The following is a 19,913-nucleotide window of genomic DNA, read 5'->3' as shown; positions in this document are numbered from 1 at the left end:
GAGATCATTTTTAATTACATAAGTGTGGTAAAGACATATATAATAAAATTACAATATCACAACAGAAATAATATGAGCAAATGTGGTTGTGCGACCATCAGTGTTCTTCCCTGCTGGTTTGTAAATCATTAAGAACGTTTTTCACCATGAGAAACTGAGACTCTCTGTGTGAGCGCTTCAGCTTTGCTCTTCTGTTCTGGAACCAAATCTAAGAGACAGACATAAAACATCAGTCAGACATCACTGCAAACTTCTTAAAGATCTCTGACACACTTAATTGAACATTTTAGTCCTACATCTGTAGTCCTAGAACTAATCCAAATATCATAAAACAAAGAATATTACACTAAATGAATAATCTTGGTTATTTACAATATCTATAAATATCAAAGCAAATGATCCACTGATTATCAGATCAGTCTTTACCTGAATTCTGTCCTCATCTAGGTGAAGTTTCTTAGCAAGTTCTTCCCGTATATCGATGCCCGGGTATGAGTTAACTTGAAACACACTCTCCAATATCTTGATCTGGACAAAGAAAAAAACATCATTCATATATTTATTTAGTGTATTAAGCCTTTATAATTTATATCCCTAGCCTGAAAATATTTTTAACTAATTTTGTGATTTCAATGTTAGAAATAACTGTATTTTTTGTGCATTTGACAAAATGACAATTGGAACCAATTGAATAAGTTTAGACAGGAAAAGCACCACAGAAAACGTTCTCAGAACATTGAACGTTCTAAAAAGGTTCTTTCAAAGTTATGAACAAAAGTTCTCCCAGTGACGTTAATAGAATGTTCGTTCAAAGTCATCTGATCTATATGAATAACGTTAGCACAAAAACATTATACACCATGGAACGTTCTGAACACGTTTCAGAATGTTCGGATAACATTCAAACCATAGACTGTAAAAAATAGATTCAAACCCGTTTGCAAAATGATAAAATGGAACGTTTCCTTCACCAAGAAAGGGGTTTTTAAAACATGTAAATGTTTTGAACGTTCAGAGGACATTCAAAAATAATGTTTTCATAACTTAATGGGCTAAAATGTTCTATTTTGTTTAGCAGGGCACACATTTAAAAACACACGTGTAGGCAGAGGCTAAAGCGCATGCGCACGTCAGCAGCGTTTACCTGAACGCTCGAGAACGCCGTCCGCGGCCTGCGCCCGATGTACCAGTTCAGTGTTCTCCTGTACGTGTCTGCTGGTGATTTACTGTTGGATTTACCATCTTCATTCACTCTCACATCCACTGAAGCGTCGCGGTCAGTGAGCACGAGAAGATTCTGGAATCCCGGTTTCACGTCTGAAGTAAATAAAAGACATGATGTCATTTAAACAGTTCGTGGGCTCTATCGCGGGGATAGTGCGATTCGTTTAAGTGAATTGGTTCATTCGGACGGAGAACCGGTTCAGTAAACAGAGTCATCGGTCAATATCTTTGTAATAAAACCTCTGGAACGCGCCTTGATTATTGTTAATTAATATGTTTCTTTTTTTAAGTAACATTAACATGAATTATTCCCAATATTGGTAATAAAATTGTATCTTACAGTTTTACTCCAAAAAATTAGATTTATTTTTACAACAATGGAAAATGTTTTTTTTTTATTATAAAATATACAAAAAATAGTCACCAGGACAATAGGTCAACTTAAATTTATCCACAGTTATGTTTGAAAATAAATATTAATTGTAGCTATATTTTAAAGCAGCTTGATGTGTATTTATCATTTGTCACTTTGGATAAAATTAGTGCTGTCGATTAATCGCATCTAACATAGAAGTTTGTATTTATATAATACATGTATGTATATATATATATATATATATATATATATATATATATATATATACACACATATCATATCATGTCGAACACATATGTTATATAAACACAATTTTTTTTTGTTAGATGTGATTAATCACGATTAATCTATTTGACAGCACTATAAATGTAAATGCAATGTAAATTTTCCTGATGTATTTTTGCACACACATTTTTAAAATATATTCAAAACAAATGCCAAAACCATATTTGTGCATATAAGGTGTGTTATCTGACCTGTCCAGGGTCGGTATGGCGCGGACAGTGCCGTTCTCTGGTCCGGTCGGTTCAGTCCCAGGATGCTGTCGATGGTGAACGCAGACGATCTGTTCATCTGGATGTTCTGCTGATGAGCACTGACGGTGAGAGACGCCATCTGGAGATCTGAGTCCTCTTCTTCTCCGACTGGACCTCCACTGCTCTGATCCCAAAGCTTGAGGTTCACCTTTACACCCCCTCTCTTATAGTCCCCAAAACGTCACCAATTAAAGCCTGAGACGGAGTGTTTTACATGTGAATCGCCGGCCCTCACCGCGGGACCCCTGGACGACTGCAGGTAATGCAGTGTTCAACCTGAAGCACAACCTGTTATCTTCTGGAGACACTGAATCCCTTAAAGCTGCTACTGAGCGGGACAAAACACGGCTGATGTGCCATTCTTTTTACTCACCAGGTAGAAAATTAGGCCCCGTTCCCAGGATTTATCTTTTCTCATTTCCTTCTGCTCCATCTCCAGCATTATGAGAAAGCAGTCAACTAGTGCCTAATCTTATTTACCTTATTTTCTACCACACGAGTTTAAAATAATAATAAAGCCTAATGCTGTTTAAACTAATCCTGCTGAATATTCCCATTCTCTCTTGACATGCATGGAGAAAGATGCGCCGGAGCACAAAAGCACAATAGCTGAATGGCAATTTGCTGGAAGCAGCATGTCATAATTGTCCCATTCAATGCTGAATTGATCTCTTTTGGTTGCTTGGCTGCTTTTAATAAATGACTGGCTTGTTTATTTGTCTTGGCCTCTCGGAGAGCTCCAGGGACACAAGCGCGGCCCCCGCGGCTCCATTGTTTTGCAAAGAAATGACCAATTAGACTTGTTTAAATGCAAACCAAATGAAGACCAATTAGAAATGAAAATAAGATCACCTAACTGACAATACAAGCAATTAACTCTTTATTTTGCAGAGATAATCCAGACGTGCAGTTCCTTGCACAACTTTTAGTTTAGAAACTCATATTGAGGTTGTTTTCAGATGCTTAGGGTTAGATGATAACACATTAGGTGATATTTATTCGGTAACACTTTACAATAAAGGTTAACGGTAGTACATGAACTAGCAATGCACAATATATATTTTTTACAGCATTTATTATCTAACTAACTTATGTTAGTTTGCAGTGCATTAACTAATGTTAACAGATGCATTTGATCTTAAAAATGCATTAGTAACTTTTGAGATTAACATTATAATGAAAACTAATAAACTAACTCAATTTCATGTTATCTAATGAAACCTTATGTGTTCCCGTTTCAGTAATATGTGAATTTGCATTTAACAGTAAAAAAAGAGAAGACATTTCTTCAGTAGCCCTGCTAAATAAATTAAAAAAAATGTATTTGTATAATATTTTTTAAATTGTAGATTTGTTACATTTTGTGGCATTTAAGAATGATTTGAACATTTTATTTCAATCTTTAAAGTTCCTTTGAAACTCTCTAAATATATTTGGATTAAGTTTAATGTTTTTTTTTAAGTTGTGTTCAACACTTATTTGAAGAAGTTTAATAGTTTAAAGTTAAAGTAAAAAAGTTTAAAGTTCCTTTAAAACTCGCTAAATTACTTGAAATGTATTTGGATTAAGTTTAATGTTAAAAGTTAAAGTTAAAAAGAAAATCCATTCAAAAAGTCTAAACCAGAGTAATGAAAAAAATAAAGATTCTGGAGTCTAAGAGGATTAGCTTATTTAAACAGATTTTAATACCAATCTTCATTGTACCCTATTATTTTGTAGAAAGACATTTAGACAAACAGTTCTTTAAAGGTTAGAAACAATCATTGACAAATTAAACGGAGCAAATCACTTTACACTCAGTAAACGGATTAAAATGGAACAGAAAGTGCGTTTTTCTGACGTCTCAACAGTTTATGAACCATAAAGACTGTTTTCATTAAAGCAAATTGTCAAATAAACCAAATCAATGAATGAGACAATATTTAATTTCATTAGCGTTCTGTGCAACTTCCACCACAAAAATAATGACTATTTCAGTTTCCAAATCCATCACCGTTTTTAACTATTTTGCTTGAGCTGCAGATTTCAATATACTTGACCAATAAAACATTTATGATGCAATGCAGTCTTCAATATATATATATATATATATATATATATATGTTATACAAAAAGAATACAGTACACCCCAAGTCTAGAGCCATTTGATCATGTGATTTTGAGCAAAAAATGTGTTCACATAGAAAAACTGAATGATCACAAATGTGTGTTTTTTAGATGTAGAACATTGTGAATCATGGTTGCAACAGCTAACAGACAAAAATCAGAACTGTATTAGCGTATCAATTGCAAAGACAAAATATAACCTTATCAAATCATTTTGAACCCATTATATAGTCAACCTATCAAAATATTGCATGAAGAAAATTAAGCCTATTTTAGGACAAATAAGATTTTTAGAATTGAGATTGACAATTACAATAATACATCATTGACACCTTTATAAAACTCTGTCACCTGAACGGAAACACATGCAGCCTTAAAACAGAAGCCCAACATACAGTATTAATGTCTTTTACACATCTGTTATTCACACGTGCAACTTCATCGGATTAAAGCAACAAATGTCACCTCACGTCTCATTAGGTTGAAGTTTGTCCTGGTAGTGGATTCATTTACACACATACATATATAAAACCCTCTAAAAGCAAATGCAATTCGATAACGGATATGGTAAAAAATACAGGATTCATACAAATAACAACTTCTGAGGAGTTTTCCCCAAACTGTCCACATTTCTTTTGTATATTCTGCAGTTTGATATGAAATCATTGATCCTGCAGGCCATTCTGGAGAACCCTTGAAGAACAGGAAGTGATGTAATAGAACGTTTTTTATCAGGCCTCTGATTCGCCCTTTTTCTGCCCCTCCTCTCCTACATCGCTGTCCTCTGATTGGCTGTTGCTAAGGACCAAGACCTGTCCATCAGCAGCTGTTTGGCTGGGTCGGCTAGAGGCGGCTATCAAACGACTTTGTTCCTCAAGATCCTGAAGGTTTGGAGACCACAGTTTATTTATGAAATGTGTTCAAATATACACTTCTGTTTTTCAGCAAAGATGCATTAAACTGATCAAAAGTGACAGTAAATGCTACAAAAGATTTCTATTTCAAACAAATGCTGAACTTTCTATTCATCAGAATCTAGAAAAAAATAATATCACTGTTTCCACAAAAATAAGCAGCACATCTGTTTTCAACTGATCATAATCATTAATGTTTTTTGATAATCAAATCATCATATTAGAATGATTTCTGAAGATCATGTGACACTGAAGACTGGAGTAATGATGCTGAAAATTCAGCTTTGATCACAGGAATAAATAACATTTTAAAACATATTCAAATAGAAAACAGCTATTTTAAATTAATATCACATTTTTACTCTATTTTTGATCAAATAAATTTGAATGCCTGTTACCTTCTCTATCTGTTTTTGTTTATGAAGTTCTTCCTGTTGTTTCTCCTTGGCTTTATTCAGCTCTCTCTGTTTCTGTGAGGCTTTTCGGTCCTGTCGGGAAAAAAAAACAAAAAAACATGCATATTCTCAAGATTCATCAGCATTATCAATTTCATTTTACCCAATATGCATTTCTGCGCAAAGTAATTTGAAATCAAATAATAATGTTAATGTTGATTTTCCTCACCATCTCAGAGTGGAGGGCGATCTGCTTTGCCAGGCCTACACTGTCACAGATCTGATTTATTCAAGAAAAAAGTGATATTTTTTAAATCAAGTATATATACAAGTAGAAAAAGGGAGAGATTATGCATATATGAGAGATTAAGGTTTTTGTACCTTCTCTCCATCATTGTTTGACTCAAATACGTAGCAGACGGTAACGGGCCGCCCATCCACTCGTCCTCCTGCCGTCTGCAACACGAAACCAAACAAGCGCTTGTTCTCCTGATGTGACGCACACAGCACAACACTGGAGAGAGAGAACTGAGGAACCACAGAACACATACTGACTTCAGAACAGTTTTAAACAACCAAAATGAGCAGTGAACAAAACTGTTAAATGATTGGTTAAGGACGTACCCGTAGTCTTGTGACTTGTGTCTGTGGGTCAATAAGCCTGAAATAAACAGACACAACTTTATAAAAGACACTAAAGTATGGCTGACAGAGCCTGACATGATTAACCCTCACGTGTCTGTCAGAAATGACAGAATTTTTTGTTTTAGATTAGATTTTAGTTCGATAACGTTTTTTTACTTAATATTTTGTATTTGTAGGGGATTTTATGGTACTAAATTATATGTATGCAGTATTTACAATCCATTTATTCACTTAGACCTGAAAATTAAATTTCCAACTTAAATGGTCATGTATCTTGAATGCTTTGGATCACCGACTTAAATTTGGTCCCTTTTTAAAGGCGACTCTTGTAAGATTATTGGTGAAGTGAAAAACGGTTACAAAAGTGAACTTGAATTTTTTTTATAAAATGTTACATTTATTGTTATGAAAAACGCACAAAATATTTTTATGAAATATATATTTTTCCAAAACACATTTTACTCTAAAACTGTGAGAAAATCAAATCTATAAATCTAAACAAGTTGTGTTCTAAATTTGAGGTTGATGTCTCAAAAAATGAGCTTTCAGTAAGGTTTAGATTGGCTGCAGTACCAAACGCTTCCACTAGATGAAATTCACGACCCATTCATTTCCAACACGCTTATTTTTGACCATGAACAATTCAAGTGACTATTTTTTTCCGAACCATTTAACCTTTTCTAATCATGTCCATGATTTTCATGTCCACAGCCTTTACAAAGTTTCGCACCATTCCGATGAAGTAAAAAAAAAAAGAAATGGAAAAAACCATACCTTTTTTGGTCAAAACCGACCCAACAGAGGGTTAAAGGGCCTTGCACACTCTGAATTTTCATATGCGTTTTTTCGTATTCGTCATTCCGGGGCTCTGAATTGTCAAAACACCTCTCAAAATGCTTCTTACAGATGCGAAAAACAGAGAAATCCGAACCTGATCCGAATTTTTTTATTACGGATGAAAGTTTCGGAGGCAGTGTGTAAACGTGATTGACACAACGTAAGGTTGTATTTATTTTTTAACGTGCGAAAATTTCGGACTGTGCAAGAACCTTAACGGTGTTTTCAAACTTGTAGTTTGGTTCTCTTGAATATATAATTATATAAATTTAGTCCTGGTTCACTCACGAACATCCAAAACAATGCAGTGTGCCGGGCTAAATGCACTTGTCGTAAGCGTGTACATATGATGGCATTTCTGCCGGCTGAGAACTCACAAAGAGTTTATAAAATGTGTAAAGGAGTCAAAACAGCAGCAGGAATTCACAAAGATCTGCTGCAAAAAGACGGCGATTCTGACGCTTGTACCATCTGTGATCGGCAACATAGCTCCAATCATAATAAAAACCAGGTATGCTTAAGCATTCTGTCCTTTTTAGGACATCACGTCCTGTTTTTGGCTTGTTTAGATCCAAATATGCCAACAATGAACACACACTAAAACTAAATGTCCACATTTTTTGAGTGGTGTTTGCCCATACGAATTTAAAATGCTTGACATATTCACAGGCTCTTTTTAATGACTTGGATTAGGACGAGCAGGAGAGCCCTGATCCAGGATCAGTTACACACAGCTGTGAGAATAACAACCGTCGTAACTCACTTCAGGCATTCGCATGTGACGAGCAGATGAGACTCGGTCATTCTGAAGATGTTGTGTATGGCTCGGGCTGCCAGGATCTGTCTCATGGTCTCATAGATGACGTCAGCGTTCTCTGTGGCCTTCACCTCCATGCAGCCCAAGAACCGGACGATGTAAAGCTGGTGCAGGATCGAGTCTGAAACAACAACAGAGATTCAGTCTGACTTAGCAGCAACATCAAAAAACAAATTCAATCCATTTTCTTAATAGAAGTCTCTCGTCTTGTGCACGATTTTATAATCTTTCTCTGCTTTTCTGATGATGCAACCAGAGCCAAATGGGTGGAAAAAATTATATTAATTAATACTATCAAAGCCTGCTTTGGACAATCTAATGGAAACAGATGGATATAATCAAGTCTCAGCCTACATTATATCCCTAAATATTCTGTTTCAATAGAAAATATACAAAATTATGGATGTTAAATGCATTGCGAGTGCCATCTCATGTGCAATTTAATCTATTAAAGGAATAGTACACACAAAAATAACAATTCTGTCATTAAAATAAAAGATAGCAATTTATAACTTATATAAACTATTCTTTTAAAACTCGTGTTGTAGTTTATTTATATATCTATATATATATTTATATGCAATTTTGAGGTTGGTAAAATACAGTAAAAAAAATTATTTTCTAAAATGTTTCTAGTATGTTTTAAAATGTAATTTATTCCTGTGATCAAAGCTGAATTTTCAGCATCATTAATCCAGTCTTCAGTGTCACATGATCCTTCAGAAATCATTTTAATATGATGATTTGATGCTCAAGAAGCGGCATTTATTTGAAATAGAAATCTTTTGTAACATTATAAATGTCTTTATTGTCACTTTTGATAAATGTAATGCATTCTTGATGAATAAAAGCATGAATTTCTTAAAAAAAAAAAAAATCTTCCTGACCCCAAACTTTTGTATGGGGGTGTATACATATTATTTTATAAATGTACCTTCACTTTCCTCACTCTGTGGCCCTCCAGATTCCCCGAATGGATTGGTCCTTCTTTCAGCAAAGGGAAAAACACAAACCAGTGCTTTACGTCTAGATGCTTAATAATTCCCTAATAAGAATCAAGAGTAAACTGTCCTCTTTATCTATCAAGTTTGAGGCGTTCATAAACATAAGCAGAGACCTGCCCTGGCCGCTCTTGGCCTGACACGTGTGCTCCTCGCTGACGGGGGAGATGATGTCGAACTGGATCGGTGTGTCCGAAGCCACGAGCGAATCCAGAGAGAGAGACGACAGCGCCGGAGACTCGGAGCCCACGGAGCACTGGCTGCCGGACCGGGCCGTTTTGGGTCGACCTTGCCTTCAGGGGGAAGAAGACAAATGCTTTGAGAAAGAAAACATCGAATCATTTACATTCTCTGATCTGGGAACTCATGTGTTGAGTTACAAAACCGGTCCAATGTTTTGAATTTAAAAAAGTTTTTATTATGTGTTTGAAAGAAGTCTCTTCTGCTCACCAAGGCTGCATTTATTTTGATTTAAAAAACAATAATGTAGAATATTATTAACATTTAAAAGAACTGTTTTCTATTTGAATATAGAAGTTTGATACACTGAATCACTGCAATTCAAAATTTGGGGTCAGTAAGATTTAAAATAGATAAATAAATGAATGCTTTTATTCAAGAAAGACATTAAATTGATCAAAAGTGACAGTAAAGACATTTATAATGTTACGAAATATTTATATTTCAAATAAATGCTGTTTGGAACTTTCTATTCATGAACGAATCCTGAAAAGTTATGGTTTCCTCAAAAATATTAAGCAGCACAACTGTTATCAACTTTGATAATAATAAGGAGAGCCGTTACTAATAATTGAGCTACAATAAACATGTATAATAATTGAGCAGCAAATCATCATATTATAATGATTTGTGAAGGATCATGTGATACTGAAGACTGGAGTAATGATGCTGAAAATTCAGCTTTGATCACTGGAATAATATACAGTTTACTATATATATTCACATAAAATACAGCTATTTTAGATTGTAATAATACTTCACAATATAACTGTATTTTGACTATTTTTTTGATTTTAAAATCTTAATTACTCCAAACGTTTGACTGGTAGTGTGTTTCCAGTAATGGAGTATCCACAGCCTTCAAGATGATTAACTATTTATGCAATATTAATAATGATTGCAATATAATAATATGATGATGCAATATTTAGTGCCGGCGAGATGTTGTCCCTCACGTGCTCGGTCTGAAACTCTCGTGTCTCTGTTGAAATGATGGAGAAGGAGTCACAGCCTCCAGCGCAGACTGATTCACTCTTGCTGCGATTTCCTGCCAAAGAGAAACATTAGCAATAACTGACTTTAAAATGCATTAAAGCTACAATATGTAAGATTTTTGTAATAAAATATCCAAAAATCAGTTGTGTACTTACAATATCCCAAAAGTTCCCAAAGATTTTTAATTTTAGAGAAATTACAATTTTAAATAATGGCTCGTCCATGTTCACTTGTCGCCTGTCAATGACGTAATATCCGCGTTATCCCTGGTTTCCGCTCGTACTGCCATAGTAACCATGGCGACAGACGTCGTGGACAACTGCGTAACGTCTAGCGGCACGCTAATGCTGTTGTTGTTTCATTCAAACATTATGGACCATGGCAAGCAGACTTTGGGACAAAAGGAGAACTAAAACAAGGATCAATATCAGCGTGGCGTTTTCGAGATGCCGAGAGCTAGCGTCCGCGACTAACTTCAATTTGACAGACTTCTTGCATGTACTTTATTAGACAGGTGAGCAAATGTACATAAAACGAATTAATGTTATATAGCTCAACATGATGAAATGTTAGAATATGATCAGTATGTTACTCTAATGTTGATCTAGCTCACTGCTAGTCTCATACAGACAAACTAACACATAGAATAACATTATAACTTTCAACGCACTCAAATGCAGTTTAGTGTGATAGTGTAGACCAAGTGAAACAGCACTGCGTTTCCACACAGCTTTCATTCGTCAAATAAACTGACCTGTGTGAGTATTAATTCAGCACTTGCGGGTACGTTAGTTCGGTAGAATGAAATTGTTCCTTTATATCCGCGGGACTCGCGTGTGATATCTTTCTCTCATTAGCAATCGCGCCCTGCTTCATACCACAGTCATGTTCAAAAACATGAATGTAATTCACTTATCCATAAACATTATTAGATCCATCAGCATGACGACAAGTTCCATAATTCCGCTTATGCATCATCAATCTACGCCTTTGTTATTGTAAGAGGTTAGCGACCTCTAGCGGCGAAAAAAATGACATATTGTAGCTTTAAAGTTGTTGTGTTATATATGCAGAGGTTTAGGTTTTCACCTCGACAGTAAGACTAAATCTGAACTCAACACTCACCTCTGGGTTTTCACTGAGGTATATCCTCTTAGATATGTTGTTTATCGTTGCAATCCACTAAAATAAAATAAAAAACATTTGAATTACATTTTAATTGGTGAATCTAATGAAGCCTGTCATGTTTAGGGTCATATTTCACACCAAAGTCAAATGAAACATATTTAATATAAAGCCTATTTTTAGAGACACAAGTTATTTAATATTGTGATATTACATGCGTGATATTTATGCACATTTTCCTCAGAATTCTCATTACTGTAAATAATGTATATAAAATTTATATTTTTTTAAAGCATTTATATTCAAAAAGATAATTTTCCTTCTACTACCTTTATGTATGCTGATTTTAAAGAAATAATTGTTCTCAAAGAATTCAAAATAAACTCATTAGAATTATAAGGTCATTAGAATTATACTCACCAAGGCTGCATTTATTTGGTTAAAAATACAGTAAAAACAGTAATTTTGTGAACCATTATTACAGTTTAAAATAACTTTTCTTTCGTAATATATTTCTACTATTTATTAATGTTGAAAAGAGTTCATATTTTTATGGAAATCGTGCTACTTTTTTTTCAGGATTCTTTGATGAACAGAAAGTTCAAAAGAGCAGCATTTATTTGAAATGGTAAAGACATTTAAAATTACTTCCATAATACCATATAATATAATTATAATACCATATAATTATTTATATAATACCACATAATTATTAATACCTTGCTGAAGAGTATTACAGTATTTCTCTCCAAAAAATTTGTACTGACCCCAAACTTATAATTTCTTTAAATATGTGTTGAAATGTTCTTGGTGAACTTGACCCTAATATCTGTATGTGTCTTTCAGAGAAGGTTGAGATTTGATCACAGGCGGTTTTCTCCTCACCTCCTCACAGTCTTTCCTGCTCTCCGCCTGTAATATGGCCGCCCTGCGATACACACAGAAACAGTGACTCAGAATTACCCAATATCTTGGCACATGCACTGAAAAAGGATACGGCCTGATAAATATTCATTCGAGTTTAAACCGGATCAGCTCTTGGGAATTCTCTGGCAGCACTTTAGCACTTCAGTGTTTACATCTCTCATTACTAGACTAATGCCATAAGACCAGCAAAACTCACCAAAACATTTAGGGAATTTTAGATTCCCAAGAACAAATAAGGGCTGACAAAGAGCAATACTGTGAAAACTGACTATGATTAGGCTCAATTTTAAGTCAAAGGCATTTTTAGTAACCACAGAGATGAAATTACTGTAAAAATAAGTCAAAGTTAGACACATTTGACTATATAGCAAAAGGTCTGAACTATGTTGCAGCTCATTCTGGCCTAGATTGACATGTCAAACAAGGGTGTGTCATTTTAGTATCACTGAAAGACTATTATAGTTAAAAAATATATATTTATTCGTTTTTATTTTTATATTTTCCGTTTTTCATTTAAAGTTTAAGTAATTTCCTTGTGTTTTTTGTAATTTTTTTATAAGTTTGTCTATGTCTATGTATTTTCATTCATTTTTATTTCAGTTTTAATTATTTCAGTACATTGTTAAACTAAATGAAAATGAGAAATGATGCCTTGGCAAGTAGCTAAAAATATATATATTTTTTATATTTGATCTTATTTCAGTTATTGTTTTTTTTATTTTAAGCCACAAAAAAATGTTTTTTATGGTTTTGTTTTAGTTAACTATATTAACTCTGCAACCAAGCACACTTCCTTTAGTTTTTAGTAGAGCTGCACGATTAATCATTAAAAGATCGCAAACGCCATTCAACACCCACATGATTTTATTCCTAAATGACAGCAATTCGTCTGTCTTATAAACCTTTGACATGTACGATCACAGCCAACATTGAGATCTGCGTTCTGATCCAGAGAGAGCAATAGTCATGTTTAGGGATGAAACAGCTTCTCAAACAGTCTTTTCAGCCACACAGTATCATTATTTCTGTTTCAAATATTCAACTTATCATGGAAGTACTGGGATTAAGTTTAGAGTTCGGATATAAACAAACACTCCTGTCTAAGGTAGAGATCAAAATAGAGCTAATCATCTTTTGAAAGTAACTTGACACCTCAAATAAAGATTGTATAATTTCATCGTTACACCAGTAGGTGGCGACAAGTGACTGATAAATACATTTTTTTGTCATTGAATCATTCATTCAAGAGTTTCGATCAAAAACGCTGAATAATCCAGTAATGAAACAAGTGAAGTCTTTGAGCGAGTCATTGAATCATTCATTCAAATCAATGTTTCTTAAAAATAATTAGATTTAATTCAACTTTTTTCAAATAAACTGCAGCAATTTTGACAGAACCTCTAGTAAATTACATGTTATTTTGTTTAGCTGTCTATTCAGAATCGTGATCTCTATTTGGAACAAAAAAAAAAATCGTGATTCTCAATTTATCAAGAATCGTGCAGCTCTAGTTTTAGTGGCATTTAGAGGCAGGATTAGGGAAGTATATTGTAATACCTGTAGAAGACAGATTTGTGCATTGAAAATCTTACTTCTTTCCGTCAAACGATGTGATCTGAAAGCAGAACCGGCGGTCCTCACAGTCCACAGCCATCACAGAACAGTTGTCAATGTCCATAACCAGACCTCCGGCTACGTCTCCACGCGATTGGCCCATGAGGTTTCCTCCCTGGGTGAAGAAGTACTGCCGGTCCCAGCTAGACGACACCAGGCCCGTTTTACTGGCGGGTAGAAGCATGAGATCAGCATGAATGCAGGCGACTGAAGCGCATTGAAATGGTGATGTTCTCTTACTTGCGAGTGTTGAGGTATCCGGCCTTGCGGGTCAGGTTGCGGTTCACAGGGACGGTGTTCGGGTCCGGGTCGGGCATGTAGAACGGGTCACTGGCCTCTTTCAGGTCTTGAATCGTCTGATCCATCGCTTCAGCATCACTGTCCATTTCTCTCCGAACACTACGACCACCAAGAGAAGAAAGTCAGACTCACAAATACAGTACATCACCATTCATTTCAGAGTAATTAATGGACTTTTTTCTCATTTGGAAATACCACAGACACACATGATTTCTTGTAGTTTTTTGTTTAAGAACTTACTACTATCATGCAAAGAACACAAGGGTGAGTTAAACATTACTGAAACAGGAATGATAGTGTACAATAATTTGCATATTGTATAAAATATAAGATACACTCCTGTCCAAAAGTTTGGGGCTGGAAATATTTTTAATGTTTTTGAAACTAGCTTCTTCTGGTCTCCAAGGCTGATAAAAAATACAGTACAACATCAATATTGTCGAATATTATTACAATTTAAAAATAACAGTTTTCTATGTGAATATATTGTTAAATGTAATTTATTCCTGTGATCAAAGCTGAATTTTCAGCATCATTACTCCAGTCTTCAGTGTCACATGATCCATGAAAAAGTTCAACAGCATTTATTCAAATAGAAATCTTGGTAACGCTTTAAACCTTAATCAACACTTTTCACATAAAATGATACATTTCTTTAAATGTATTGTCAGATGAATTAGTCCATTATATGGTGAAAACCAGTGTTATATTAGTATTACCTAAATACTATTATAGTAATATTTTGAATTAACTTTTATATTTAAAATTTTTATTTTAGTAATTTTTATTAGTTTGAGATTTTTTTCATAATTCTATTCAGCTTCATATATTTATTTATTATTCATCTATTTCAGTTTTAGTAATTTTAGTATTTCAGTCTATTAAGTTGTTTCAAAGGCAACATTTGAATTTTTTTAAGATTACATTTTTCATCAAATTAATTTTTTTCATCTTTATTTCTGTTTTTACTAGTTTAAGTTGAAGTTTCACCCAAAACACACTTCTGCACGCTGGTTCCGATGTTGGTGAGAAAATCCTCCCATTGCTGCGTCAGATTCTCTGATCCCAGTTTAAAAAAGCTGATCTGATAAAAAAAAAGAAGCAATTAATAATGAGCTATAACAGACTATATTATTAGATGGTGTTATGAATGAACTATGATGGCTATAGTTGATGCATAAACACCTGCGCCTGCATGTATCCCAGTAACGGCTCCAACAGCACGATCTTCTTCTTGTACTGCAGCATGTTGAGTGATGCGAAGTAGTGCATTGTGGTCTCGTGATGTTTTTTCCTGGATGTGTACACGTCCTCCATCACTTCATTCTTCACCTGGAGTGAACGCATGGACTATAGCAGTTAGTCACATGTAGGACAGGACATGCTTTCAACAACTGGGAATTGATTGGATGGTGAAAAGTCTCTATAGGACATGTGGATGAAAAATAAAGCGAAACTCATTTGGTGCAAGTTTGATGCAAGACGATGAAGAATAGTATTTGGCATAACATGCCCTGATGAATCGCTCACAATAAGATCGGGAACATGCATTAAGAAAGTTTAAATTTCATCGTCATCTGTGTTAAAGTGCAATTTCAAATAGTATCTTTCATGTAGTGTGTAATATAGCTGATTGTGAATGTAAAAGGTCTGCAATGTCTTAGAGATCAAAGTTCAAAATAAATAAAGTTATTAAAAGAAAGAATCGATTCTGAACTGCTGAAATGAGTCGTTAGTAATTCCAGTCTCACTTCTTGTTACATACCTACGTAACAATGTAACACAATTCGCATAATGCCATCCTATGGTTTTCATTGGTTGCCTGCGAACAACATCTATTTTGACTCTCAAACACTGTGAAGCTGAGACTGGAAGAGTTTGGTTTGTGTTGTCGACATGTTGAGAAGACACTGTTTCCACCGTTGCGAATCCACTTTAATTCACTTCCAAAGAATGAAGACTCACACTGGAATTGATACGGTAAAACACACGGCATCTGTTCGTATCAGTGTATCAAGTGCTGAGGAAGATCCAGAGCTGAAATTCAAATATGCTAATGAGCGTTTGGTTTCCGACACGCTTTAAGAGGTCGACCAATCACAACAGACTGACCCATCTGACCAATCAGAGCAGAGCAGGCTCTCGGAAAAGCAAGCTTAGGAGAGACTGAATCTTCAAACAAACAGTTTTCAGACTCTTTGAGAAATTAGATGATGTGATTATGAGAAAATTAAAGGGACTATGTGTAGTTTTTTAGGTATTTTATTATCTAAAATCAATATTTTTATTCATAAATATGTCCTCAATGGTGTACAAATACCTCTGCCAATTATCTGACTTATCCTCGTAAACGAAGAATTTATTATCTTTATATACATGTGACGGGTAGGTCCACGGAGGCTTCCATGTCGTTCCGCCATCTTGAAAAACTATAATAGCAGATAGGGTCAAAAAGCACTTCCATGTCGTTCCGCCATCTTGAAAAACTATAATAGCAGATAGGGTCAAAAAGCACTAGGCCAAAACGTTTTCGTTCAGAGCCAGCGTCACATGACTGAAAGCAGCAGAAACGGAGGAGCAGAGCAGCGAGAGGCGCTTTTGCACTGTTATTATTCATTTTGTAACATTTGTTTGTTCGTTGTGTCAATTTGAAGTTTGTTTGAAATAACAAACCTGTTCACCCGAAGGAAAACTCAACGAAGTGCTATTAGAAGACATCCTGTCATAGCTTTTTGGTACATAACAGCTACCGTAGATGCAACACGCATTTGAAAAAGCGAGGCACTGGAGAGCACAATTCGTTTGAATGCAAAATACAATTTCACTGCTAGATGGGAGAAATTCCTACACAATGTCCCTTTAAATGTTTTTTGACCTTGGATGCATATAAACCTATTATAGGAGACTCCAAAACAAAATTAGGAGCCTTTAAAATAGCATCATAAGGGCACTTCAAACTGAATAGTGAGTTATTAGTCTTCTTTACTCGTCTTGGACAAGGATGCAGGTATCAGAGGAACAGATGTTCATCTATCAGCGGTCAGGCCAGCTCTCAGTGTGTGTTTTATTAAATGAGGACAGCCAGAGCATTCAGCAATAAAGACACACACACACACACGTTGCACTCTTATCAGGACTGCGGAGCCGCATGCAAACTAACCAGCTGTCAGTCATACAACACCGTCAAATACCTTCTCGTTTTCCTTTCGCTTAGACAGACGACTGTATCGGTTTATGGCTGCATCGTGATCTGAAATGAAATATATTAAACATAATGAAGCAGAAATAATGGCTTAATTATCAAATGTTGCAGTCATAATTGTGTAGAAAAACAACAACAAAGTGCTTACCAGCACTTGCAATCTGAAACACTTCCTTCAGGATGACAATTTCTAGAGAGCGAGATGGAGGGAAACTAATGTGTTATATAAGAGACAAAGTACAGCTTATTAAACAGCTACTTAAATGACTAAATGGGCATGAAATATTGATTTGTGGTAAATTACTTTTTATGCAAGTAGAATGAGAGACACAAATGAACACATACTGTATCTGGAAATGGTCGCAGTCAATTATATAGTTTATAGAGTCATTATAAGAAAGGATTTGACAATAGAGTAGTAGACCAATCAGAATCAAGTATTCCAGAATGCTTGCCCCCATAATCCACTGCAGTCTCATACCTCTCAAGTCTCTCTCTTTAAACTGTGTGATGGGAAACATCATGGCGTCCGCGAGCTGAGTGGAGAGAACGGCGTGACAGGAGCTGAGCTGAAATAAAACCACAGAATTATGAGCGAAATCTCAATTATCATACATGCACAGGATGTTAATGAGTGAGTGATGATGTCACTCTGACCTCATCGATGACTTTGGCAAACTGCTGGAGAGTGGAGCTCATGACCTCATCATCGCCCCCCAGAGGAAAACGCTGCACATCAGAGAACGTTAAGCATCAACAGTATGAGGTTACAATATCATGAACTCCAACACAAGTACATGTATGGACAAAGAACAGAAGAAAGACGAGATATGATGCATAAAATGATCAGAAATCACCTGTTTCTCATAGTCTTTCAGTAATTTAGACGTCAAATGTGTGGCAGCACTCAGTTCATTCTGAAAGAGAACCATGCGAATCTCATTAAAAAATATGGACCATTTTCACATTTCAAAATTATTTTATTTTGCATGAAAAAATTAAGATAATTTTCATGACAATTAAGCTGTTTTTTTGTCATTCTGTCTCCATTGTGGTTCTTACTTCCACAATTGAGATGTTTTTCTTATTTCTTATCGAAGATTTTTTTCATTGCATTAATTTGTTTTGTTCATTTGCTTTTTTCAAGTTAGTAGTAAAAACAAATCTAATACAATCATGTGTAAACAATTTACAGAAATCACTATTATTATTAATAATAATCATGATTATTATTATTATAGTAATTACTATATTCACTAATTATTATTAATTACTATTATTACTAATAATAGAATTAATTATTATATTATCTAGTGTAAATATTAATATTATATTATTATTAACAATATTAATACTATTACTGCTGTAATAAAAAAATTAAAATAGTTGAAATTACAAAAATACTATCATTATTATACTATTAATAGTAATATTAACAATATTACTGCTGTTGCTAATAATAATAATTTAACAATAGTGGAAATAAAATATAATACTATCATTATTAAATCTAGCATAATATTAGGGATAATTATGAATTAATAAAGGCCCTAAAAAATAATATTCTTTATCTAAAATATGACCTATTTTCTTTTGTTTTTGGGGTGAAATATGACATGTTCTAAACATGTGTAGGATTTATTCATTAAGACTAAAGATATCAAACACTATTATACAGTGAATATATTCTTGAGCATATATCATATAATATTTGATTTGCATGTAAGCATGAGTCAGTTCTCACCTGGGCGTCATAGATTCTCTGCATGGCTTTGAAGAGCTGACTGAAATAACTGGATATTGATGCTGTATCTTCCTCAAACACCCCGAGCAGAGAGCGGGTCTACAAAAACAACAGGAATATGAGAAACAACAATGTTTAGACATGACTTCAATGTGGTGTTACTATCATAACGTGTATTGTTTATCATAGAGACCTCAGACTTTTTTTCTGATGTTCTGTTGTGATATTACAGACTAATGAGCCACTGTTTTCACTGCAAAATATTGCAATATAAATGTAAACATGACCATTCACTCTTATTGTTGATGAGTTTCCTCTTATATAGATTTACAGCACTGATCATGCAAGTAAAGCAATGCTTAGACTCACATTGCAGTTTTCTTGTATATTTAAGATATTATTTTTTTTATAATAGGTTTTATAATAACCCATCATGCCAAATCCAATCAACCAACACCCATCAAAAAGCTAAACAGCTCAAAATCAGACATGAATCAGTCATATCAAACCATCTGGATGAACAGACTCATGATCTGCTCTGCTTTACATGATGAGAAGCACGAGCCGCAGATGTTTATCATTATTAATGCTTATTTGTTTATTTATTTATGTTAGCTTGTTAGCTAAATGATGATTATTTACCTGCGGACTGTCTTCCAGAGTTTCCTCAATCGGTAATGTATCGATTCCAGGCATGACTGAAGATTTAACGAGAGCTCAACGATCTATCCGTTTAATCAGAATCAAAAGTCACAATGTTATAATGTTGATCTTCGCTTTATTCCTGACAAATCAACACACACCCGGATCCGCCCACAAACGCGGAAGTTCCGCCTCCTTCTGCCCGCTGATTGGTCGAGGCACTATTGATAATATGATGACGTCCGCGCTTGTTTTCAAGAAATAAAAGCCAT

General features: G+C 34.6%; 2 protein-coding genes across 2 annotated transcripts; both read right to left on the bottom strand.

Moving 5' to 3' along the window:
• Nucleotides 1-2,578, bottom strand: hesx1 (HESX homeobox 1). Its single transcript, XM_077202855.1, has 5 exons — nucleotides 2,510-2,578; nucleotides 2,077-2,299; nucleotides 1,145-1,317; nucleotides 427-528; nucleotides 1-208 (listed from the first exon to the last, which is right to left on the bottom strand). The coding sequence occupies exons 1-5, from the start codon at nucleotides 2,576-2,578 to the stop codon at nucleotides 98-100; spliced, it is 678 nt and encodes a 225-aa protein (XP_077058970.1). The 3' UTR covers nucleotides 1-97.
• A 1,691-nt stretch (nucleotides 2,579-4,269) lies between these two features.
• On the bottom strand, nucleotides 4,270-19,827 carry appl1 (adaptor protein, phosphotyrosine interaction, PH domain and leucine zipper containing 1). The gene is made up of 22 exons (XM_077204208.1): nucleotides 19,642-19,827; nucleotides 19,000-19,098; nucleotides 18,113-18,172; nucleotides 17,913-17,984; nucleotides 17,737-17,824; nucleotides 17,404-17,445; nucleotides 17,245-17,303; nucleotides 15,239-15,385; nucleotides 15,055-15,137; nucleotides 13,994-14,152; nucleotides 13,732-13,920; nucleotides 12,098-12,140; nucleotides 11,213-11,269; nucleotides 10,048-10,139; nucleotides 8,968-9,144; nucleotides 8,785-8,837; nucleotides 7,797-7,971; nucleotides 6,176-6,212; nucleotides 5,933-6,079; nucleotides 5,781-5,831; nucleotides 5,555-5,644; nucleotides 4,270-5,123 (listed from the first exon to the last, which is right to left on the bottom strand). Exons 1-22 carry the CDS (start codon nucleotides 19,693-19,695, stop codon nucleotides 4,974-4,976), a joined length of 2,124 nt encoding a protein of 707 aa, XP_077060323.1. The 5' UTR covers nucleotides 19,696-19,827; the 3' UTR covers nucleotides 4,270-4,973.
• Nucleotides 19,828-19,913: the final 86 nt, after the last annotated feature.

Source organism: Siphateles boraxobius, unplaced genomic scaffold (assembly GCF_051911475.1).
Source record: "Siphateles boraxobius isolate OS27281-9 unplaced genomic scaffold, OSU_SipBor_1 5, whole genome shotgun sequence".
Taxonomy (NCBI): Eukaryota; Metazoa; Chordata; class Actinopteri; order Cypriniformes; family Leuciscidae; genus Siphateles; species Siphateles boraxobius.
Note: the sequence above shows the minus strand (reverse complement) of the source record. Positions and strands in the feature narration are given on the sequence as shown.